This window comes from Myotis myotis, unplaced genomic scaffold, assembly GCF_014108235.1.
Source record: "Myotis myotis isolate mMyoMyo1 unplaced genomic scaffold, mMyoMyo1.p scaffold_m19_p_5, whole genome shotgun sequence".
Classification (NCBI taxonomy): Eukaryota; Metazoa; Chordata; class Mammalia; order Chiroptera; family Vespertilionidae; genus Myotis; species Myotis myotis.
Window position 1 is genome coordinate 78,599,504 of NW_023416357.1, and position 26,069 is coordinate 78,625,572.

Consider the following 26,069-nt stretch of genomic DNA (forward strand, 5'->3'; position numbering starts at 1 on the left):
CAATGCCATTGACTATATTGCCTGTGCTGTACATTACAGCCCCGTGACCTATTTATTTTATAACTGCATTAAGTAGTAACAAAAAAAAAAATGTAACTACACAGCCAAAGTCCAAAAACATGATACAGAGCCAGAAGTTTATAAGACTTGGAAATACTTATTCATAAAGATTTAATTTCCATATTTTATGCAATAATTCTGAGATATAAGCATCTTACATGGGAGTCACCAACTGTGACCTAATTAATCTCAGAGACCTTTACATACCCATGCAGTTGTGGCCTCCGTTGACCTGCATGTATTCAGGTGGGCAAATGCAGGTGTAATTTCCCAGAGTGTTGTAGCAGGTCCCAGGGCCACACACACCAGGATGTGCAAAACACTCATCAATATCTAGAGTAGGCAAGAATATCCATTAATTAAGATATTTCCACACGAGTCTTTATTATTTAAACTACTGAACAAAAGCATAAGGTAATTCCCCAAAATCATATTTTCATAAAATTCAGAATTTAAAGCAATTACATTGAAAATACTTCAAAATATGATGTATCCTTCTTTAAAAGAAACAACCCAATATTAAAAAAATATAAATGATCAAAAGAAATTATTTCAAAGTGGCAGAAAATAATTTCAATGGCAACTGCATTTTTTTGATTGAAATTTCATATTCTTCAAATGGAATTGCTTTAAAGCGTACTTTCCTATTATGTCATTTAAACTAAATTTTAATGTCAACTTTAAACTGAATCCAGTTAGGAGGGCCTTTTTGTTCATAGTAACCTTCAAATTAGTGCACATTAAGAGATTCTAGAAGCCATGCAATTGCTGATTGTTCTCCTTACTAAATCATATTTCTTCCAGATGTATTTAACTAACATGTTCCAAAAGAAAGGTTATAATGGAGATGTTTACAAGTTTAATGTTCATCTTTAGAAGCCTTCATTGGTACCATCAATAAACACTGAGATTTACCTGTAAGCCAGGACTCATAGTTACAAAGATAAGTAAGCTACAGACCTTGCCTCAAGAAGCTCTCAGTCCTGTGGGGAGATGGCCCCCTAAAAGGATGACTATGGTGCCAAGTGATAAGCGGGGGATGGAAGCAAGAAAGGTATCTGCATCACCTTTGAATTTCTTCATAGTGGTCCAACGTGTAGTCCAACATATTAAAATTACTGAAAAATATTAACTTAATAGTCTCATTCAAGCTTACCTATAATCCTAATTAATATTTGCATTAATAACTTATTTGATATTGAATATCTTCACCCTACTCTGGTTTTCCCCATTTATATTTAATTAATCCATTTACTCAGAGAAAACCAATAGTAAATTATTGCAAATGAGCTGTGAATTTATTTATCTAGCAGCATTGACATAAAAAGAAAAAAAGCTATGAACCCGTCTCAACAGATACTTGGATAGAATGTGAGGATGGAACATTTTCCCCAGGCCTGATCAGGAATTTTGTTTTAAACAGCGCTGACTGTTTTTTAGGTGCAGATTCACCTCACCTTCACAGATGCGGGTTTCCTCGCTGAGGTAGTAGCCCTGTGGGCACTCGCACTGGAAGCTCCCGAAAGTGTTGATGCAGTTTCCTCCCTGGCAGAGACCTGGTAACTCCTGGCATTCATCAATGTCTGCACAAGGGAGATAGGTCACTTACAACAAAGACCATCCCAAAGGACAAGAGTTTCTGTTGCTTCCAAACGCTCCATGCGCCTGCGTGAATGCACACTTAGACAGCAGGTTTATTCTGACCATGGAGATTCTTGGCTTTGTTGTGGAATTTTGCTATAATCTGAGAAGTTTTAAAGTAAGTTGGGGATTATTAAAGTTGGGGGATATCAGTAAAGACAGCTTCTCTGTGGAACAGACACAAGATCTGCAATGGGTCATATCTTTCTGACTTCAAGTTGTTATTTAGCATCCTGGTAATTGACTGTCCATCTGTAATTTTGCAAAATAATCTTGTTGGGATTGCTCCACAACTTTTTTTTTTAACCAGCTTTTCTCTAAAGTAAATGCTTGACCTTGGTTACAACTGGGTGAATAGTGGAGCTGTACTCACCTTCTAAAATGATTGTGATGGGGTTAGGTCTGAAGCCCTCACCTCCAGGACACAAGGTGTAATATTCAGCTACAAAACAATGAAAAAGAAGAGATCTGACACCGGTGTCCAAGTGGCTGAGACAATGAACAGGGGAGGTATCTACAGTTTCCTTAGTACCTTTTCAAATACATTTCAAAGTATATTACATTTTACACAAAATAAGATAATTACTTCATAAGTGATATAGACAGGATAACAAAAATCATTTGTTTTTAATTGAAGAAAAAACTCCTTTGCAGACAATTTATATCACCACTTTTTTGGCCAGTAAATAAAAACTCAGACTTGACAATTGACAAGTTTCATCTATGTCCCTATCAGAACACATGTTTCAACTTAAGGCATAATATAATTGATTTCAGGAATACAACACAGCTCTGAACCTGAACTAGAACAACCTCTGAGAAGAACCAGAAATGATCTAATTTATGTGATACCATGGAGAATTGATATTATCACCATTCATATTGGATTGTGGTTACAATTATTTTCTTTTTATCATATCATGAAAAACAATAAGAAGAGGAGAATTCAAATTCGCTTTATATAAAATACTCTTGGCTGGTTTCAGCATAATCATTGAAGGTAATCCAAAGGTAAAATTTTGGCCCTCACTATTTCTCCCATCCCTGGCACAAGAATAAAATTGCAACTAGTCTTCAGCTACCAGAGTTTGTTCCCTTCCTCTTCTTCAGCTCCATACTCACTGCTATTGACAGGGGGGCATGTCTCGCAGGGGTTTCCCCAGGCCTTCCCTAGGGAGCAGCAGCAGGAGGAGCGACTGACGCCCACCCCAATTTCGGTGTTGCAGGACAGGCTTCCGTCTCCTCGCGGACCGAACTTCAGGTAGCAGTTGCCCACGCGGTTGTCTGCAGAGCAACACAGGAGCTTAAAATTGCCCTTCACGTAGTAAGAATTCCTTTTAAGAGAAAGATCACTCAACTGATGAAATTCAAGCTCTTGTACATTAGTATAAAAGGTTCATTTTTATCCACAGTACAAAACAATCTTTTGCATAGTAAAAAAACCTTACTAGAAATTTTAATAATAGCTGAATCCTAAATAACTCAAATTTTTATTTCACATTTTGTTTTGGTTTTGAGGATACAGTATATATACCTGAATGGTCCTATGAATGCGATGAACTGTCAGCTCTCGTGCATGAACCCAAAACGTATCCATTTTGTAAAAGCTGATTCGACATTTCAAACACATCTCTAGTAGGTTCTAGCTTATCATAACTGCTCCTTCTTGCATCATTAGAACACATATCTAAAGACATTTCTGAAAAATTTGACAGCTCATAATTTTGTTGATGAGAGGGCAGCTGTTTTCTTTGCTCCACAAAGGGACCTATTTTCACTTTCACAGAATCAATGCCAATTAGATTCATCAATGATTTCCTTTATTTCTACATCACATATTTCCTTCCAACAACCCTTGTCTAAACACTTGGCTTCACTATTTGTCTATCTAAGAATCTATCAATTAAATTTTGGATATGGGAGAAATAAGAACCTGGGATGATTCAGGTTCTTGTGCAAATACTGCATGTTGAATTTCTTACTAAGAGACAAAAATACCACATTTCCTTTGTTTATAGAAACATATAGTTCACCCATTCTTTGATTCTTGAATGTGAAAAATTCCATGTAGGATATCAGCCTCTGAAGACTCATAGCCTGGCATTTTGCTTATATGATCCATTTCACCTCTTTAGAATCCAGACTAGAATGCTGGTCTCTGTTGAATTCTTCTTCTGACACATCTAACAACTGTAAAATGTTTTCCACTGTCAATTTTCTTCTTGCCATTATGGCCAAAAAGTGAAAACTTCTAATTTTTCAACTGGTTCAATAAATGCTCAAAGAAGGTTCAAAATATAATGTTTCCAGTCTTCTTTTACACCTTCTTGAAAGGTGACGTAATAATTCCCTTGGGTGCCGAAACCGGTTTGGCTCAGTGGATAGAGCGTCGGCCTGCGGACTGAAAGGCCCCAGGTTCGATTCCGGTCAAGGGCATGTACCTGGGTTGCGGGCATATCCCCAGTAGAAGATGTGCAGGAGGCAGCTGATCGATGTTTCTCTCTCATCGATGTTTCTAACTCTCTATCTCTCTCCCTTCCTCTCTGTAAAAAATCAATAAAATATATTTAAAAAAAAAATAATAATTCCCTTGGGTAACACAACAAGAAAATTGAAAAATGATGCAACAGTGACATTTTATTTCACTATTGTATCATCCTTCTAGGTGACACCATCATTTCCCACTTTAATAATTTTATTCTTTGTTTTTAGCATCATTGGGCATAACTAATGAGTAATGACGAATAAAATGGTTCAAAACAAAAGAAAAATAATATCACTAACATCTCATTTCATGCAATTTCACACTTATAAAAGGGTCCAGTGAACCATTACGATATTTGTGAAACAGAATGAGTCTTTATTCTTTGGAAAACCTCTAAGGAAGGATAAAGCTATGAAGTATCAACCCATATAAACAGAACTGCTCTAAAAAGAAACTAAAAAAAGAAACTGACTATATGCTGACAGTTAATCTGAGTACCACAGTCCAAACTCTGCAGGGCTGTCCTGGTCTATACTTCCACCAGCAGAACAGAGGGACTTTTGAGGTCGCTGAGACCAACACCACACATTACCCAGTCTAATTGTTGTCTGTCTATTAGATATAAAGTAATACTTATATAATTGTTTTAATTTGATTTTTCTTACCCCTAATAGTTTTGGGTATTTGTTTATGTTTGTTACCTTTTGGAGTACTTCCTTTTTATTAGTTGCCTTTTCATAGCTTTTCTTTGCTCCAAGAAAGCTTTTAAGAAATGCTTAGGCTCCAGTGACTCCGTTTCTGGGAGCAACGCAGGCATCATAACAATATTAAGGTTCCAAATGGGATTTTACTGTACAGCTAGGGTTGAGAACCACTTTGTGAACTGGGTTGTTGCTTCTTCTGTGACTCCTTTCCTCACGCTCCTACCCCTCACTCCACTCCTGCTCCTCAGCTTTGTTGCTGTGTCTCCAACACCAGCATTCTCCTGCTGCAGGCCCTGTGCAGTGGTTGCTCCTTTGCCTTGAAGGCATCTCCTCTCAGAGGTCCAGTCAGTTTGCTCCCTCCTTTAAGACTCTGACTCTCCCATGCTCCAAATAACAGCACTTATCCTACAACTACATCCAGTGTCAGAATTTCTTCTCCCTATGTCTGTCTCCCTGCCACCAGAATGGAAACACAAAAGCAGAGAATTTGGTTCCTCTGTTCCCTCTGCAGCCCCTAGAATAGAAAGCACTCAATATTTACTGAACAAATAATTCTGAAGGAAAAAGTCAGAACTTAGAGGAGCCATACACCATAACTCAATATATTCTCTAAAATTTGTAAACATATAAAACACAGCAGCAAACATTCCCTCCACATACTGCAAAGTCTGTAAAACTGCCGCTGAAGACAGCAGGCAGATTCATACTGAAATAAGACTTTTCTTTTCTTTTCTTTTTTTTTTGTCTTCTGTCAAGAAATTCTCCAGACCACTTACTCCTCTAGTGAAACGCTCACTAAGGCAGATGTCAAAAGCTGAACAATCCTATCTAATAAAAGAGAAACATGCAAATTGACCATAACCCCGACACCCTTCCCATTGGCTAATCAGCAGGATATGCAAATTAACTGCCAACCAAGATGGCGGCCGGCAGCCACGCAGCTGAAGCGAACAGGAGGCTTGCTTGCTCCAGTGATGGAGGAAGCCAACGTTCCTGGCCTGCCGCTGCTGGGCTCTGAGCTGCATTCTAAGAAACAATGTTGCAATTAAAGAAACTAAACAAGCTTCAGAGACCTGCTTTCAGCCGCCAGCGGGCTCAGAACTTAGAGCTGCAGTGATGGCAATAGAGTTTCAATTATAGAAGCCAAACAAACCTAGAAACCTGCTTTCAGCCCTCAGAGCTGGAGCCGGCTCTCAGCTCCAGTGACAGCTATAGAAAGTAAATTAATCCCAGAATAAAAAAAGAAAAAAGAAAAAAATGAGAGGCTGGGAGCTTAAGTTGCCCTCCAGCCTGAAAACGGCTCTCAGGCCCTCACCCAGACTGGCCAGGCACCCCAGTGGGGACCCCCACCCTGAAGTGGGTGTGACCAGCTGCAAACAGCCATCATCCCATCATCCAGGCTGGCCAGGCATCCAAGCGGGACCCCCACCCTGATCTGGGACACTTTCAGGGCAAACCAGCCGGCCCCCACCCATGCACCAGGCCTCTATCCTATACTACAGGCAGGGCAGGACAGCGCGAGTGCCATCTGGGCCCCATGTGCAGCCCTGGGCAGCAGGGCATAAGCCCTGCCCCCAGCCGGGACCCCTGTGTGCCACCTGAGCCCCCAGCTGGGACCCCCGTGCTGCCTAAGCCCTGCACTGCTAAGCCCTGCCCCCAGCCAGGACCCTATGACTATTGGAGAGCAGGAAAGTGCTGCTGGGCCCTGGGTCACTGTGGTGATCCGGCCATTGGTAAGTAGAAAAGTGCAGCCTATAGGCAGCCCCTAACTGCTCCTGATCTGGGAGCAGGAAAGCAAGCCGGCCTGCGGGCAGCCTCAAACTTTGCCTGCTCCCCAGTTGCCATGGTGATCCGGGAGCAGGAAAGCAAGCCTGGCCTATGGGCAGCCCCAAACTTTCCTTGCTCCAGGGTCGCCATGGGGATCCGGGAGCAAGAGAGCAAGCCCAGCCTGTGGGCAGCCCCCAGCTGGGCCTGCTCCCCGGTCGCCATGGCGATCCAGGAGCAGGAAAGCCTGGCTTGCAAGCAGCACCCCCATCCTGGCCATAGCTCAAGGGAGAGTACAACATGCAGTGGAGGCCAGGAGCCTGAGAGATCAACACAGAGGGGCTCCTGCTCCAAGCCTCCATGGTGTGGCTGGGGGCAGGCCCCCAGCAGACACACACACACACACACACACACACACACACACACACACAGTACCTGCTCTGAGCCTCCAATTGTGGCTGGGGGCAGACCCCCAGTGGGGACACACACACACACACACACACACACACACACACGGGACGCCTGCTCCGAGCCTCTGCTGCCAGACTGTGGCCATCAGTAGAACATCCACTGAGGGCTCCCGGACTGTGAGAGGGGCAGGCTGGGCTGAGGGAACCCCACCCCCCAGTGCACGGATTTCATGCACTGGGCCTCTAGTTATTTTATAAAGATCAGAGATGTCAGGAACATTGAAGACAGATTCTTAACCATTGTTACTGCCTTCTTTGCTTCTCCCCAGTCTCCCAACTTGCTTCACTCCAATGGTTTGGCTCAAGAAATCCAGTTCTCCCATTCCTCTCCTCTCATCATTCACTTATTACACCCTTACATGACCCTGCTCATAGGAGCGATAAATGTAGTAATCCATTAGTTCTACCACTTTGAGCTGTTCTGGCCAATGCACTGGACAGGGCGCCCAGCAGTTTAGGACTGGGCCTCAGCTCTGCCATTTGCAAGCTCTGGTTCCCAAGCCTGTGAGAGGAGGAAGTTGGAGCAGATATCTTGAAAATTTGTTTCTAAATATGTCTTGGCAGATAAATATGATAACAATGGCCATATGATTTGATAATCTAGACTTCCTTAAGGAAAATAACTGTTTTGTTTGCAAATTAATTGTAGCAAATACTCACCACAGTTCATTGCCAAGAGAGTTTGAATATTCAGCTCTAAATAATTCTATTTGTTTCAGATAGCTTTTACTTACCAACACAACCCACACCGGTAGGGTTCAGCTGGAAATCAGGTGGGCAGTTACACTCATAACGACCAGGTGTGTTGACACACAGGCCATTTACACAGTTTATGGGATCTGCACATTCATCAATATCTAGGAAAACATTTAAAAATGCCCATGTTAAGATCTTTACTTTATGCATACTGCTGCTCCAAAAAATTTGGTGGATTTTTTGTGTAGATCATTATAAAGACCTCAGCATAATAAAATAAAGATTTAATCCTTGTATATAGTACACCTAAAATGGTTTCCATAGATCAATCACATGGTATTTATGATAATGTCATTTAATGTCCTTAATAGGTAAGTAAGAATTACATGTTAGAATTTTGATGAAGAAAAAAATTGTCACTATTCGCTTAACTAAAATTTTGTACACACACACGTACAAAGAAAATATACAAGATATTATTTCTTAGTTCCATGTTAGAAATTTAATATTAGGCTGTTTATATAAAAATGGATGAATTCCATTTAAAAATAAATGTATCACAATGCAATTTTCTGTTTCAAAAAAAATGTATAACTCAAGGCGTAGTTTAGCTAAGTAGAAATCTGAGGATTTTTTAAAACTAGCACAAAATATTCATTTCATCTAATAAGAACACAAACCCTTTGCAAACCATACCTGTACAATTCCCGCCTGTTCTGTCCAATTCATACCCATCATCGCAGATACAATGAAACATTCCAGGCAAATTATTACATGTTCCAAAGACACAGATATTTTGGAAGGAGCATTCATCAATATCTGAAAATTTTTAAAAAATAGTCATTTCTTGTTTACAAGGGCATTTTAAATATTTTAAGGTAAAAAATTAGTGAATTTTTCTATCTCCTCAGATATTCTTATGCAGTAAAAGATAATTAAATAAATGACAAGCAACTAATACTTATTTAAGAATATAAAAAAAAACATTATTTTATTTTATTGACAGTATTTTAGCTGTCTTGGGTTATAATATACTTAAAAAAAAGAATTCTCCAAAGGCATAAAAATACAAAAATTAAATATGAACATGTGAAAGGAACAAGGCTGTGAAAATTAAAAATAAAGACCAATACAATTATAGAAGATGAAAAAAAAAGAAAATTAAGGATAAAAACAAATTCAAAAATTCTTATAATTTAGTGCAAAAAGATGTTTTTAAAATACCTACAACATATAAAATATATCTTATTTTATATATTAAAGATCTCATTAACATTACTTAAGTTTAATTTTTAAAAATTTTTATTCTATAATCTGATCTGTTATAATGTCAGTTTAAAAAGGGAAATAATTTTTTTCCTAAGAGCATGAAATAAAATCATCCCTTGCCCCACATTCCTACAAATTTCATTAAAATAGCTCTACTGAAGCCAGAAATTCAGTTTATGAAACTCTTCCACGAGGCTTTAACTCAGTCAATAAATAAAAAAATCACTCCTCATTCATATTAAAATGAAGGCGTGTGTGTGTGTGTGTGTGTGTGTGTGTGTGTGTGTGTGTACAGCTGCAGAAATAATCTATATTTCTTCACATAGAAAGAGGGTGAACATTTCATACACAAATTACCTCATATTCTGAGAATGCAGACTAGGCATGTCATTTTAGGCTGGACCATGCAAATTATCCTAAAGTGCTGTCTTTAGTCAAAAAAGGACTCTGGTCAATTAAAATATGATAATTAATATTAAAATAATGAATTTCAACTAACTTAGATTTAAGTTCAAATTGTTTTTAAAATTTCAGCTGATATTTAAAGGTGACTCTTTTTGTGTTGCTGCAATAAACAAAATTATTCTCTTTATATAAATGAATAAAGACTCATTAAGCTAGTTTATCACTGTATTGTGTTGATCTATAACTGAAAATGGAATTGTGTTATCAGCCCTCTGAGTGTGCATTTCACTTTTAAAAACTTCTTGTGTTAAAAAGAACTTCCATTTAAATAATGTAATAGTGGTGTAAAATAGGTTTTAAAGAGATTACTGTCTTGTTTTTATAAAATTGCTCAGAAATTCAAATAATACAGAAAAGTATTGATATCAAACGGAAGACGGGAAACAATAAAGAAAAAATAGCAAAACCAAAATCACTTCAAAATGCTTCCATCCAGAAGAAACTGTAATTGATAAACATCATTCCAAATATTTCTCTATGCATATTCAGAGAATGAAGCCAAAACCATTTGTAAGCATCAGATCAATTTTTCTTTACCTCAACAGTTTCTAAAATACTTTCTAATGTTAAGAATTGATGCAAAACACAAAAAAATTATCATCTTTTGGCTTTATGTTAAAATTCAAACATAATCTCTAGACAGTATTAAGGAATACTATACAACGAATGATAGGAAAATTCGCATTCATATATGCTTCCATCTTATTTTTGTTATTTATATTATTTTAACTTAAAAAAAGATTTTATATTGAATTTTAGAGAGAAGAAAAGTGAGGGAGAGAAACATCAATCGGCCATGCCCCCTACTGGTGATTGAGCCTGCAACCTGGGCATGTGCCCAGGCCAGGAATCTAACAGGCAACCCTTTAACGCACTGTACAGCACCCAACCAATGAACCACACTGACCAGAGCTACCTTCACCTTTTAAATGTTTATGGCATTTACCACTACCTCTACAGTATATTCGCACTAATTCTCTACTTAAAGTAATATTTTAACTGCATCTTCTCCATTTATTCTTGATTGGCTGTGTTTCATTGCTAAGTTTTTGCTCTTTTTTTTTCTCTAAGAACGGAGAGCCCACAGGTGATTTCTTCCTCAATTATTTCATATGTAAAAAAATATACATGTTGTCTTTATAATTAACTAATTAACTATGAAATTAATTGAAGTATATTATTTTTAAAGATGTTTTATTGATTTTTTTTTTAGAGAATGTGGGAGAGAGAGGGATAGAGAAATATAAACATTATATAAATGAGAGAGAAACATCTACTGTCTCCTGCACATCCCTTACTGGGGACTGAGCCCACAACCTGGGCATGTGCCCTGACCTAGAATCAAACCAGTAACCTATTGGTTCATGGGTCAACGCTCAACCACTGAGCCACCCCTGCTATGAGGTATAATATTCTTGAGTCACATGTGCTCTCAGAATTTTGTGGGCACAGTGTTCTAGTTTCTTTTGATATTGAATGTTTCTGTTTTGTTCATGACTTGCCTTTTTTATAAGTGTCTGAACAATTCTTCACTATGACATAAGTCAACAAAAATAATAAGGCTAAATCTTTGTCTAATGGTTTACCCTTTCCTGTACATTCAGTTCTTTGTTCTATTTCAGGAAACTGTTTAGTACTTTTTTCTATTCAATTTTTTGGGGTGTTTGACTTCTGAAACATCAATTATACTTCTGTTAATGGTCTTTGTCTTCTTTCTAATAGTGTTAATTTCTTTCTTTCCTATTCACTGCTATTATCTCAAGTTTATTCCATATGTTAGTAGTTACAATGTCATCTCTCTCTACTGTTCTTTGCTGTTTCTATTAGTTCTATAAATTTGCTGTATTGGTCCCCATACTTTATTTCCCGTGACACTGCAATCTCCCTCTTTGTTTTTTGTCCTTTTTTTTGTTTTTATAATCTCTTTGAACTTGTTCAATTTTATCTTATTAAGGTCATCTATCATGGCACAAAGTACCTATGGGAAATTTGTTTTTGTCCCTTGAACAGTATTTTTCTGCTCTGGGTTGGTTCTTTATCTGCTTTCTGAATGTTCTTTTTGTTGTTGTTGTTGTTGATTCCATAGGATGCCTAAACAAGTACCACTGTTTTCTTTCAGTCTGTGTACACATTGTTTGGTCAGCTCTTTCAAGAGTTTTTATATACCCTGATACAGTTCAGATAGAGCTTCTTGACATTTTCCTTTTTTTACCTGGAAGACATCTTGGGGTATGAGTTTCATTAAAGCTTCTATTCTATAGCCTCACTTTTCATAACAGTTTCATAAAGTGGGGATCAGGGAAACGTGGATGGGAAGAGCTACACTGTGTGCTCTCTTTAGATATTATATTAAACTAGAGGCCTGGTGCACGAAATTTGTGCACTCAGGGCAGTGGGGGTTGCTCAGCCTGGCCTGTGCCCTCTCATAGTCCAGGAGCCCTAGGGGGATGTCCTTAGTGCTGCCGCAGAGGCAGGAGAGGCTCCCACTACCGCCACTGTGCTCATCAGCTGTGAGATTGGCTTCTGGCTGAGTGGCACTCCCCCTGTGGGAGTGCACTGACCACCAGGAGGCAGCTCCTTCGTTGAGCATCTGCCCCCTAGTGGTCAGTGCGTGTCATAGCAACTGGTCATTCTGCTGTCTGGTTGATTTGCATATTATAGCCTTTTATTATATAGGATAGCCTGTGTCTAGGTTTAGTCCATCTGAAGTTATCCTAACATGTCCCTTAGAAGGTCCCTCCAGGTTTTGTACTCTCCCATTTTGTTAAGAAATACTGGAAAATGCTCAACCCAGCAATTTTTTAGACTCTAGAAATGCTGAGAATTTGTGGTGAAAAAATAGATGCTAAGTGGATCATGTTGATCAGAGGGTCAATTCAGAGGGGCATTTATTTGTAAGATGGAAAGACATCAAGGAATTAAATTAGTACATTCAGTAGAAACTGGATGAGCCAGATTTTATAGGAAAAGAGAAGACAAATACAAGGAGAAACAGGCACAATCACGAAAGTACATTTTTAGGATCTCAAAAGTTGGCATTTAGTTAAATGGAGCAGTGTTTAACTGAAGGTGAACTATAGGTGTGCCACTCTCAGTTACCCTGGCAACTGGGATTTCTCTTGGTGGTAATGACATATGAGAAAATCACCATGTGAAAAAAGTACAGTAAATAGAAACAGCATCAACTTGGGAGAGGTCTGGGAGAAGTTCTGGAATGTTCTATGCCATAGATAAAGGAACAGAATTATGAAGAGGAAAGTCCGTGTTACGTATAAAGAATTAATTTTGAAATTTTATGTTGGCAGAAATATCTGGCTACTGCTTACTTGTTCCTTTTCTAACTCTTGTCAAACTAACATGGGTAATAAATCATGTAATTCCATAACCATATTGACTCACATTTTCTACTGACTGGCTTCAGTGCTTAGAAGAAACCAGGACTGGGGGGGGGGGGGGTATGAAGCTCACTGTACAGTTGCCTTGTGTAAAGTGGATTAGACGCTGCCCAATCTAGCAGCTCAGTGCAGAGAATGGACGCTTTCAATTTCTAATATCACCTTCCCCAAGGCCCACTATTCATCCTCTTATCAGAGTCTCTCAAAATTGGTGGATATTTATGAAAAATTCCATGATCTTTTAGACACACTTTCTTCAGTGCCACTTCTGTAAGTGGGTCAGTCAGGCCCGACTTCAAGCCAATCTGGATTGTATAATTTGGTCTTGTTGGATTGCTGCTGGTGAAGTGTGTGTGAGTGCTGCTATTTACTATTTCTGTTCATTTGATTAGACACTAGTGTAGGAAGAAGAGCCTGTAATATGGTTTCATTTTATAATCTTTGCTTAGCAGCAGTCAGCCTGAGTTATTTTTTAAAGGTTTTCTATGAATCACTAATTTTGTTCAAGCCTTATTGTTTATATGAATTGTTTTCAATCTTTTTCCTTTATTTACATTTCGATGAACTCCTTATAAACACAATGATGGCTCAAAAGATATGTAATGTGAACTGAGTCTCCAATTTAAAAGGAAATCCAAATTCTTTTTCTTGGAAAGATATGATACTAGTCACAAAGTCCCATTTCTAGGAAAGGGGGATGATGTCATCACTGAGAGGAAGGAGACATTGCTATTAGGCAAAGTACTGTCCTCAATGAGTCCCCGAGGAGGACTTCCAGTCCCAGCCACGCAGACAGCAGACTAAAACACGAAGGCAAATGCCCAAAATGGGCTACTTAGATTTTGATAAACACATTAAGTAGCAGTGATTGGGGTAGATAGCATATCCTATTTTAAAAACTGAATAGTTTTTCCACATGTCATTCATTTAGTGATAAAAAAAGAAATGGTTAAAAAAAAAAGAATGAGCCAAACTTCCAAATATTGGCTCATGCCCAGGAAAACTTCATAAGAGATGAAAGCTGCCTTCCTCATTATTCATTCGGCAAAATAATCCATGCTTAAATGAATGACTTTTTTATGTGTAGCATGTGCTGTGTATTCTGTTTCCAGGTGGAGCCCGTTCCAGCCCTTTCTGTGGCTTCATTTGGTGTAGTTTATCCAGCTTGGAAATGAGTTGGAATCCTGGTGACCCACCTTGGCAGGATCTGCTGTCTGAGGCTGGAGTGAAGCCCATCTCGCACTCGCAGCGATATGCACCCGGAACGTTGAGGCATTGTCCATTCTCACAGAGATTTATGTTTTCTGCACACTCGTCAACATCTGGGGGGTAAGCACATGACATCTCCGTTAAGTTCCAAACTTCATGACACACTTTCCCCTTGTTCTATAACTAAATCAATTTCACTGGCTTGAGTGAGTGCTCATTAACATGAAGCAACAATTAATCATATTCACCTAAATAAGGGTATACAACTTGATAGTGGAGCTACTTAACCTACACCCGAACATTAACTTCTAACATGACTAACAGGAGGAATGCAGGTGCCTCTCACATTTGTCTTAGTTCTATTTAATGCCAATTTCTTGCATCGGTATTATACCAACATCATTTAGATAGGACAAAGACCATTGGTGTTAAAATGGTGTTAATTCACTTGAAAACATTATAGTGTTAGAAGAAATAACTAATTCTTTCACTAGTTTAAGCATTTTTAAGCAAATTAGAGACACTATAAGAATTTGGAAAGGCTTTTTCCTATTATTACAATCATATCAAAATATTTCCATGTTAATTATGCAAATGGACATTATTCACAGACCTAAAGGATAACTTATTAATTCCATTGAATGGAAAAAAGGGAGGAGAACAGAAACCAATATTTATTGAGGGCCAATACTCGCCAGGTAGTGTGCTAGTTGCCTGACATGAATTTTTTTATTTAGTTCACCAATCATGTGAAGTTTAGAAGAAGAACCAAAGCCAAGAGCAGCCAACTGAGCTGTGGGAGCCCCAGCGAGTTAATCTGTGGCTGAGCCAGGATCTAAGTACAGTTGTATCTGACACCAAAACGATGCGCCTTCCTTCACATCATGGTGCAGAGAAATTCTAAGAGAGATGAAATAGCCAAGGTTTAAAAGTAATGATGCTTTAAAATTGAATAGACATGTTTTCTTAAAAAGGCATTTGAAAATGATGAGTCTGTATAGTTATGGGTTTAAGGTGTGTACTGAAATTCAACTCACAAAGACTTATCTTAAAAACAAAAGCATCGTACTTTATGTCCAGAAAAATGATATAACTTTAAAAATGAATATAACGAGTAGATGTTTTATCCTCAAGGAATATGGAATGAATAGCAGCTAAGTAGCAGCTAACATTTATTAAACTTGTATGATGCGTTTTTCTAAGTCCTTTATGTGTTTTATTTCATTAAGTTCTTTCAAAACCATGAGATAAGGTAAGATTTTGATAAACACATTAAATAGCAGTGTTTGGATAGGTCATATATCATATCTGAAGATGCTGAATAGTTTTCCCACGTGTCATTCATTTAGTGATAAAAAAAATAACAAAATAAATGGTTTCATTACTATCACTATGTCCATTTCAAAGGCTTCTAGTATACAGCCAAGTAAGCAGCACAGGCAAAATCTGAATTCAGGGGGTCTGATTCAGACACAGCCTGCATTTTGGCCAATGTGTTAATAAATAAGCAAGAGAAAATGATAGTCATTAGCAATAAAGAAGATTACTAAATGTCATTATTTTAAATCTTCCAAAAGTGTTTTAGAAATTTTTTTCCAGGTTTGTGTTTAATGTAAGGGAAAGATACCCAGTAACCTGTATGTTTTTAAACAGAGGTAGGGATTTCAGCCTCCTTTAACTAGTTTTCTTCAAATAAAGAAAGCATGTAGAGTGTTCCAGAAAGGCATGCCAGAACGCACAGCAGGACTCTCACCTACCTGAGCAGGTAAAGCCATCTCCAGTGAACCCTTCAGAGCAGGCACATCGGTAGGAGCCTGGGGTATTCACACACTGAGCGTTGATGCTGCACTGGTGGGTTCCATTAGAACATTCGTCCAGATCTTCATGCCAAGAAAACATAGCAAAAAAGTTCAGAAACAAAAATAGAACATTAAAACATTCAGAAAGGTTTTCATTTGTCTCAATTTAAATGTAAACTGGCCAAACGGAATGTGTTTTAGTTTATCTCTAAAGTTACAATTCTAATTCTCTAAGATGTCAGACTCACAATCCAAAATGCTCATGCCACGAACAGCGGCCAAAAGTACAAATTCAAGCATTTTGCAACTAGCTTTTTAATGACAAAACAACAAACAAACAAACAAAAAACCCCAAAACCACACACACAAAAAAAAACACAAAAAAACTCCAGGGCCATATTCCATTCTGGCTTCTACTCAGGGCGGATTTTGTCACTGGCTTCATAATCAAGACAAAAATGGTCAATTTCTAAGATATTACTGAATTTCAGAGCAGGGAAAATTAGCAGATTTTAAAAGTTAATTTTATAGATGAGGACACTGGCGATTCTTGACCACGTGAAGCAGTGGAAAAGATTTAAACACAGAAAACAAAATTAAATATTGTTATATGTACTAGGAAGAAATGTTACAAAATGCTATGAAAGACTAAAGAGGGCATCTAATTTGGAGTACAGGAACAAGGAAAGTTCTAATAAGGAAGTAATTTTTAGTTAACTACACACCTAAATAATGAATAAAAGCCTGCTGAACAGAAGTAGGGAAGGGTGTTGCTTACAGAGGGAACAGCACATATAAAGACACTGAGTAGGAAAAGAGCTTCGTGTGACAAACTAAAGGAGGTCAGATGACAAAGCATAGTGCAGGGGAAGAGGTTGATGGAAGAAGAAACTGGAGAGATAGTGGAAAGATGCTGTAGGGTCTTATATACCATGGAAGGAAGCTAGATTTTATCCTAAATTCAATGGATTAAAATGACAGTTGTGAAGACATCAGGTCCATGGTTTAAAAGATTTGTCTGGTGCCCTGGCTGGTTTTTCTCAGTGGTTAGAGTGTTGGCTCAGACATGGAAGGCTTTCAGGTTTAATGCCTGGTCCGGGCCTGTTCAGGGGCAACCAATCAATGTCTCTTTCCCACTCTTTCTTTCTCTCCCTCCCTCTCTCCTTCCCTCCCCCCACCTCTCCCTCCTTCCCTTCCTTCCACTCTATGTAAAATCAATGTAAAAATATGCTTGGGTGAGGATTAACGAAAAAATAAAAATAAAACATTTGTCTGGCTGCTATATGAAGAGTGGATTAGTAGGAGGAACAGAGAGGATGCTGAGAATGGTTGAGACCAGAGCAGGGGAATGGAGATGGAAAGGAGTGAGGAATCTGGAGGATATTTTGTATTAGAGAAGCCTGGGCACAGCAGAATCTTTGGTAGTGGAGGAAGGCTATTTTGCAATAGCTTGCCAGAGTGATAGGGGACAAGACACACACAAAAGGGAGGCTAAAAGAGAGAAAAAGAGGAGTCAAGTGGGACTAGACAAATGGGAAGTGGGATATGGCTGAAAAGTTGTGAGATTAATGATAGAGATGGCTGGACTAGGAGTGGGCAGCTAGTGGACTGGACTTGAAGCCATCATAGAACATTCCTTAGCAAAGTTATTTGGAAACTATGATAATTTAAATTCTATAGTCAGCTCATAAAAATTTGAAAAGTATAAAACAATTAAATGGAGGAAAATGCATATTTAAATTAATATATTATTGATAAGAGATTTTAAGGCTATTCTTTAATGCTTACTGCAGGCTTATAAGGTTTTAATGGGCAATCATGGGGAGGTCAGTTTAGCTTGCTTAATTTTCTACTTTAAATAGACTTGCATAAGTCTTACCATTTGGAAAATGTTTTATTGTTAAGGCATGTAAAACACTGAGCACAGTAAGCAGCACTGTGCATGACACCAAGGGGAAAATCCAGTCTTCTGCCTCACAGTTACAAACACTTATTAATCTTTGGCTAAAGATCTATAACACTTGGAATATGTCAACTGTTTCCCCATTCTCCTTTCTTTAAATCAGACCCCTTGCAATCCAGCAAAACATTAATATTTCTCTGGAAGAAAAATTCTATTTTTTATTAGGAGGCTGGTATGGACTACTTGCTGCAGACTTAGGTTATCTGAAAACACCTTTTCATTCCCTTCATTTATTTCAACAAGTTTTAAATCTCACTGATTATGAAAAGATTGGGGAAATATATTAGTCATTTTCATCATACAGCTGTTTGAATTTTTGGCTACACATCAAATAATTTTTACTGAACTACACACTGAAAAACAGATGCCAAGGCATACTGTTGTAATTTGATCATTTATACTATTGTTAAAGGAAACTCTTAGACAAGAACTATCTTGCAACTAAAGATGGCCTTTGGTTTTCAAGAGAATAAATAAAAGAGCATGCTCCTCTTCAAATATGCGGGTTAACAACTATGTAAAGGAGAGCCTCTAAGATTTTGGTCTTAGCCAAGGTTAGTTACATTTGCAAACTCACCAATACATTTGATGCCATTTCCAATCCAGCCTTCTCTGCAGCTACATTTGAAGCTTCCTGGGACGTTTAGACATGAGGCATGCATGTCACAGTTGTGGGCACCAATTTCACACTCATCCACATCTGAGAAACATAGTTAATATGAAGAAGATAAAATACAAGCTAATTAGTTCTACTTCCCACTATATTTCTGTGCAGATAAAATTTTAAAATGTGGAGGTATCTAAAACTGTACAAAAAAACATTAACATTTTTATTTTTCATAGAGTCCAACAAGATTTGAAACGTCATGATCCAAATCAAGCAAGCCCTTCCCTAGAAGAAATTGCCAGCCCTTTTCCAGTGGAGATGCAGCAGCTCTTGTCCTGATAGACGTGTGTGCCAGCCCCTACCCACACCAGCAACCCTTTCCCTTCCCGGGGCCAGACAAAACTCCATGTAGAACTATAGACAAAATTCCATGTAGAACTATAGATGACAAGAGAAATCTTATTTCCAAAAAGAGACTGTTTTTCTTCTTTACGCATTTCTCCTAGTTGGGCAGCAGTCCTCCTAGGAAAGTGGACGCTGCTGCAGGTGCCACCAGAAGCACATCAGAGCCACAGGGCCCAGGCTCCACACCCACTCTCGACTCCACCTGTGGGTCCACAGCCAACTCTGTGGTGGGGAGTAGCTGAACGGTGTGCCACCACAAAGAAGAGCCAAACACCTCACACATGCTCTGTGTCAGCTCCTCATCACACATACAGTCACAGCCTGGTGTGGGTAACAGCCTAACGGATGCTGGTGAGCAGATGATGTCAAAGGTTGGCCTCTGAAACATAAGAAGCTGAAACATGGAGGATACAAGCTTGAGACCTACCTGTGCATCCTGTGGTCCCCTTCTTCACTGAATAACCCAGCTGACAGTGGCAAATGAAGGATCCCTTGGTATTCTCACACTCTCCAAACATGCAGATGTTTGAATTTAAGTCACACTCATTCACATCTAGAAAATGTATTTTCAATATCTTGGTTAATATTTGTTCATCTTAGTAGTTCTAAAGCAATCTTTTAAACTGAATAGCATAATACTAAAATACACAAATAAAATTTAAAAATATAATCTATTTGCAAGATACAGTGTTGCAGATAAATATAATTTATTTAAGGATTTTTTCCAAATAAATTCTCCATTTCAACTTTTACACCTTTTAATAAAATGGTTTGAATTTTTAAAATAACTGAAAAAGCCTCTTATGTTTATAAGTGTGTACGTGCATAAATGTGCCTGAATTTGGATGTGTGTGTGTGTGTGTGTGTGTGTGTGTGTATAAATATTTATCCACTTTTATGGTACCCACCGATGCATGTTTTCATGTCCATTGAAGCCATGAAGCCATCATAACACAGACAGCGATACTCTCCAGGAATGTTGGTACACTGGCCACCATCACAAATATCAGGATTGTTTTCACATTCATCAATATCTGATGATACAAAATTAACATCAAATGAAAGGAAGGATGGCTTTGAGTAAGCTCAGATATTTTTCCCCATCCAGTTCCACTCAAATTATCTGGCGCCAGATGTGTAAGATAAAATTAATTAAACGCACAAAGTGTGTGTGTTTTCTTTTCTGTACCTGCGCATGATCTCCCATCAGGCATCAGGGCATAACCCTCACTGCAGCTGCATTCGTAGCTTCCTTCTGAATTGGTGCACTGGGTGTCGCAGCCTCCGTTCATTATCATGCACTCGTCAATATCTGTGAAAACATTGCCACCACATTGCTTGCAGGGTTACTTCCTTAAAAATAAATAGCTTTTCTTCTTTTGAAACTTAAATAGTTTTGAATTTTTCTTCCCATTATTCATGTTGCTTTAGCATCATACCATTAATCTTACTTAGTTTTTTTTTACTGCCTTTTAGACAGCATTCCATTTGACATTTAGCTCCAGTAACCTAAGAATAAAGAGCTCAAAAGCATAATAACTATGGAGTTTAGGGAGTTTTTTATGATAAAACCAGAGATTCCTCTGCAAAACCACCAAACCATGGCATCTTAGATTCATTTTTAGGACAAATAACTCCCATTGACTTCATTATAGAGTTAGTGCCAGCAGTTGTCCTAGGCTGATCTGAAAAATACAGGTTCCAGACCCCCCTGGCCTAGTCTCACCTGTACAGCCCTGCCGGTCAGGTGTGGCCTGGTATCCAGGATTGCAAGAGCACTGGTAAGTTCCTATCATGTTCACACATTTTCCATTTCTACAGAGATTATCACTCAGGGAGCATTCATTAATATCTATAAAAAGAAACACAGAATTAATGTTTTACACAATTAAAAACACCACACAAACTATCAAGAACATGCTGCACTGGAGCCATGGTCTGCAAAGGGCTTTGTGTACTTCAGAGGGAAGTAAAATAATCTCCTGGGGCACTATCTGGAATATTAAGAAAATTTTGGATTCTATATTTCTTATTTCTACCCACAACAGTGCTGTCCAGTAGAACTTTCTACAGTGATAGAACTGTTCCACATCTGGGCTGTCCAATATGTAGCTCCTACTGAGCACTTGAAACGTGGATAGTCTGACTAAGGAATTGACTTTTTACTGTTATTTAATTTTAATTAAACTTAAATAGCCACATGTGGCTAGTGACGACCACATTAGACCACACACATGTAGCACATGCCGGAAATGAAGCTTGCTCACGTTGAATAGATGGGTTTACATTGGCACGCTCAGCTGGTCCTATCAGATGGTCTAGTGTTGATGTCTCCTGAGGGAAGACATCTGGTTCTGCAGAACAGAGGGTCTGCCTACAGGGCCCTCACCTGTTCATCTGTTTTCACTGAGTTGTGCGTTCAGTGTGCCTGGAAAGGTGGACCTACATATTATGCTGCCTATTTTAAAATTAACTAACCCTTATAAGATGAACAAGTACCTTAAAAAAAAAAAAACTCCTACAAAGATCTATGAAATAAGCTAGTAGTAACGATGAAGTCATAAGAGAACAGCAAGAAAAAGGTAGTGACACTTTTCATCAGACAAACTCGCTGGCAGACACAATATAAGGTGAAAACAATGACAATATAACTGGATATAGCAAGAAATTCATCCTCAATTCTCAAAATTAGTAAGACGACTATGTGACATACAAATGTATGTCTATGATCATTATATGTTTTATTCTATATGCAAAAATATGTACCTTATATTGTATATTATACCTTTGAGAGGTACATTTTTTTTCAGCTCTAAGATCCATAAAAACCAATCAACAAAATAAGCTGACCTTAGAAACTGACCTCTGAGTCACTGTTTGACAACCATGAATAAATATTTTGTAATTATTTGTGTAAAAACACTATTTGTACCACTATTAAAATGAAATAAAAATGTTTAAAGCTTTTAAATTTACCTTTAAAAAGTGTCTGTTTAGTCTGTGATTTAAGATTCATCTAATATATTAGGATCTCGCTATAAATAGAGTTTATAAATAAATATACTAAGATGTGCTTAAATTATGTTTGTGTGTGATCTGCTCTATCTTACACTGTCTTATTTGTTTATACTTTCAAGAAAGATGTCTGTGAAGAAAATGTTTCTTGGCTAAATCCAAGTTTTAAAGCCAGTATATAAGAATATAGTAAGCACAGAGGCCTTCGTATATTTATGAAAAGCAGTAGGTGGGAATGCTCTGAGACCAACAGCTGGTCTTCTCCTGTGGCCCCTGACATCCCTACTGAGCTCAGGACAAGGAAGAGACCTGGTATTTCTGTGAGAAGAGGGAGTAAGGGGAGCTCACATGTTCTCACATGTGCTAGTAGAGCCTAGGACAGTGATGGCGAACCTTTTGAGCTCGGCATGTCAGCATTTTGAAAAACCCTAACTTAACTCTGGTGCTGTGTCACATATAGAAATTTTTTGATATTTGCAACCATAGTAAAACAAAGACTTATATTTTTGATATTTATTTTATATATTTAAATGCCATTTAACAAAGAAAAATCAACCAAAAAAATGAGTTCGTGTGTCACCTCTGACACGCGTGTCATAGGTTCACCATCACTGGCCTATGATGACAGACATGGGCACAGAGGCAGACTCTGCTGAGTGACTGCACAGGTATATTCACTGGTGAACTATCAGGGAGCAGACCTTCCAAGAGAAGCAGCTATCCCATCCCATCTACCTGGAGGAGGGAATGACATGGCCTTACACAAAGTCCCTCACCCAGGATCCTTTCAGGTGCACTTGTAATGAAAAAGAGGCTACCAGGACAATGCTGGCTCATTCGCGTGTGTCCCCAAAGCATTCTCTAAAGATGGCCTTAATCCAAATGTAGGGACTCTGAATTTATCATTTTTAATCAGCTAGATTTCACATGGCAGAATCAAGTTTACTAGAATCAACCACTGATCTTTATCATCTTCACTAGCTGATCTGAGTGGGTTTATGTGCTGAGGAGACAAACTCACCCACACAGTCCTCACGGGAAGGGGATAGTTCGTGTCCCAGTGGGCAGTCACACTGAAAACTGCCCTCAGTGTTCACGCAGGTGCCACCCCTACAAAGGAGAGGGTTACGTTCACATTCGTCAATGTCTGAAAGGTAAAAATGTGAGATCCATTAAAGAACTCTGAGGAAAAAGCATTCACGCATACAGCATGGGAGAAAGAATCATTATGCAAGGTAAGTGTGACTCAGTGGAAGAGACAGGCTGAATAGGAGATGGGATAATGCTCACCTCACCTTTTCTATTGTCAGTGGATAAATGGTTAAAGTTCTACTCTTAAAGACAGTGAGCTCCCAGAGAATTTACTTGTATGAAATAAACAGGTTCGCACAAGATAAAAATAAACAATATTTACTTTATATCACTCTAAACTCGATATCATTTATTGCTGTCTACATCTCTAATCAAAGTGAAAGAAAAATCTTAGACTGTGCACCTCTACACAGCATGAATGGGTCCTATAGGCTGATGAAAATGAGTGGGCTAACACATGGGCAATACCAAAGAGTTTGTAATAACACACAAATAAGGAAAATAACATGAGATTCACATGAATCTAAATTTTGGAATCACCACACAATGTCATACATTTAAAATGAATCCTTCCTGGGTAGTCTGTGTGGATTTTAGATTCTATGAATAAACAGAACCCAGCCTCAGTATCTCACTGCCATTAAGGTGCCAAGAGGTTGGGGCTCCCCAAGAGCCATCTGGGAGCAGACTTCCTGTCTGACATGTGAGGGTGTTCTCTCACACCACAACTCCTTGCCAAGCAAGCTGTCAACAGCTCTGAGACAAGCCATGGTTGAGCCAGAGTCTGGGCTCGATTGATTTCAAGCCTGGAGAGGAAGAGCTCAAGCCGCTTACCCATGCAGTTCTTCATCATCATGAACCCACTTTCGTAGCCTTCGAAGCACTCACACTCAAAGCTGCCTGGTGTGTTGACACAGATCCCACTTCCACAGAGATCAGGGGAGATCCTGCACTCGTCGATGTCTAATTCATAGGGTTTAAGAGAAATAAAAAAATAGAATGAGATGAGAAGGTGTTAGAGATGAGAGAGATTTGGCCTTCCAAGTGAAGGTGAAGCATACTGGAAATGTTGGGGAAGTCAGTGGCTATCGGTTTGAGGATGCATTTTCAGCAGATCAGCTAGAGGGGATCAGGCCTTGGGCGCATTCCTTTCCCCAACTGCCAAAACTGTCATGGCCAATGGGCAGGTGGGGCCTTTTGCCTTTAAGAATTCCGGAATTGGGGATTTCTTTCTGTGGCTTTGAAATGGTAACAGATGGATAAACCAAGCAACCGCAGGAGGAGCCAAACTAGGCAGATGGCAAACGAGGAAGCAGTGGACACAGGAGGAAAATCTCACGCACGATGCAAAGACCATGCTGGTTCTGCAACACTAACCCATGCCCACTCTGGTATCAGAACAGGGGGCTGCTGCCTCTGAGCAGAGTGACCAACCACAGAGGGACAGCCTCGGAGGCAGAAGCAGCCAACTAACTCTGAGCCAGAGAGCGCTCATATTCGGCAGGGCCTTGGAATATGCCCTAATTTCAGTGTGTGTGTGTGTGTGTGTGTGTGTGTGTGTGTGTGTGTGTGTTTTATGTCACATTCAGATGTGATCTAATTTTAAAAATATAAATTAAAAAAATGTTTGTTACTTTTTATATACTATAGTAATTAAGAATCTTCAATAGCAGAATTTATATTCTAAAAAACAGGATTCTTGGAGAAACCTCCCATGCCTGTACCTAAGATTTTTCAATAGAGAAGTCATGTCTATAAAATATAATGAAGAAAACATGGCCTTTTTAAAAAAAAAAAAATTTGTCACAATGGGGAAAAAATGCTTTACCAGCATCTATTTATTTTGCTGAATTTCAATTTTTAAGTTTCTCTATAGCAGGATTTATAAGTCGCTAATATATGCATGCACTGCTTTCTCCCAGCTATTAATACATAGAAGGAAGTCCCTAGGCAGATGAAGGGGGGCTGGGATAAAGGGAGATGACAGCAAAGAGGAACTGTCCAGATGGAAGTCAGAAATGTTGGAGGAGTAGAGGGCAAGAGATAGCTCCTAGGAGTCAGCTCAACAGAGGCCACCCATGAAGTCATTAAGGTAGATGCCATTCTGAGAGGCAGAATGCTAAGAGAGCAAAGGACTGTGGAAAATACTAAAGGAATGAAAAATGCCAAAGTCAAGAAGAATCTGTGAAGATTAGAGAAGAAACATCATCGTCAAAGAAGGGCAACTGAAATAGGAAAGTACCATGGAAACTAAGAGAAGAAAAGCCAGGAGGGGATCTAGCCAGAGGTCGAGGAGAACATGCACAGATGAGGAAAACATGTTACAACTTCTCTATTTTAAACTTCACCATTTTTAATAGGATACTATATCAAGTGTGGACAATTGTTGATTTAATGGCTATGTTTTCTAGTACTCATATACACTGAAAATTATATATATATATACATATATATATATATATATTTAAAACATATATATATATGACATATGTATATTACAAATATGTATATTTGTTATTCCTTATCCAAGGATATTTTTTCCCACTGCTTTTTAGGAAGAGTGGAAGGGAGGGGGAGAGACAAAGAGAGAAAAACATCGATGTGAGAGAAACACATTGACTGGTTGCCTCTTGCACATGCCCCAAACGGGGCCAGGGATCAAGCCTGCAACCAAGGTATGTGCCCTTCACCAGAATGGAGTCTGAGACTCTTCAGTCCGTGGCCTACGCTTTAACCAATGAGCAAACAGGCTAAGGCAGAAAAACATGTTTTTATGTTGTTTTGTAGATAAAACAGCATTTTCATTCTATTTTGCAGCGCTCTCACAGGTTTGGAGAAGTGGTTTAAGAGTAGGAAAAAGGAAACAAACAGAAAAATGGAAAATTGTACATGTTCTCAACAAGAGGATGGGCTTTTACAAATATATATATGTATTTTTTATTGATTTCAGAGAGAGGGAGAGACAGAAACACCAATGATGAGAATCATTGATTGGCTGCCTCCTGCATGCCCCCTACTGGGATCGAGCCC

At 38.7% G+C, this 26,069-nt stretch overlaps 1 protein-coding gene across 1 annotated transcript in view; it reads right to left on the reverse strand.

Moving 5' to 3' along the window:
* Positions 1-26,069, reverse strand: part of FBN2 (fibrillin 2) — a 258,987-nt gene that overhangs the window by 46,381 nt on the left and 186,537 nt on the right. Inside the window, exons 26-40 of the mRNA XM_036310847.1 lie at positions 23,874-24,002; positions 22,969-23,094; positions 20,659-20,784; positions 20,122-20,244; positions 19,841-19,966; positions 19,360-19,485; positions 18,498-18,620; positions 15,916-16,038; positions 14,146-14,271; positions 8,517-8,639; positions 7,859-7,981; positions 2,824-2,985; positions 2,075-2,143; positions 1,518-1,643; positions 268-393 (exon numbers count right to left, since the gene is read on the reverse strand). Of these exons, the coding sequence (XP_036166740.1) occupies positions 268-393; positions 1,518-1,643; positions 2,075-2,143; positions 2,824-2,985; positions 7,859-7,981; positions 8,517-8,639; positions 14,146-14,271; positions 15,916-16,038; positions 18,498-18,620; positions 19,360-19,485; positions 19,841-19,966; positions 20,122-20,244; positions 20,659-20,784; positions 22,969-23,094; positions 23,874-24,002 (1,857 nt within the window). The remainder of the gene's footprint in view (positions 1-267; positions 394-1,517; positions 1,644-2,074; positions 2,144-2,823; positions 2,986-7,858; positions 7,982-8,516; positions 8,640-14,145; positions 14,272-15,915; positions 16,039-18,497; positions 18,621-19,359; positions 19,486-19,840; positions 19,967-20,121; positions 20,245-20,658; positions 20,785-22,968; positions 23,095-23,873; positions 24,003-26,069) is intronic.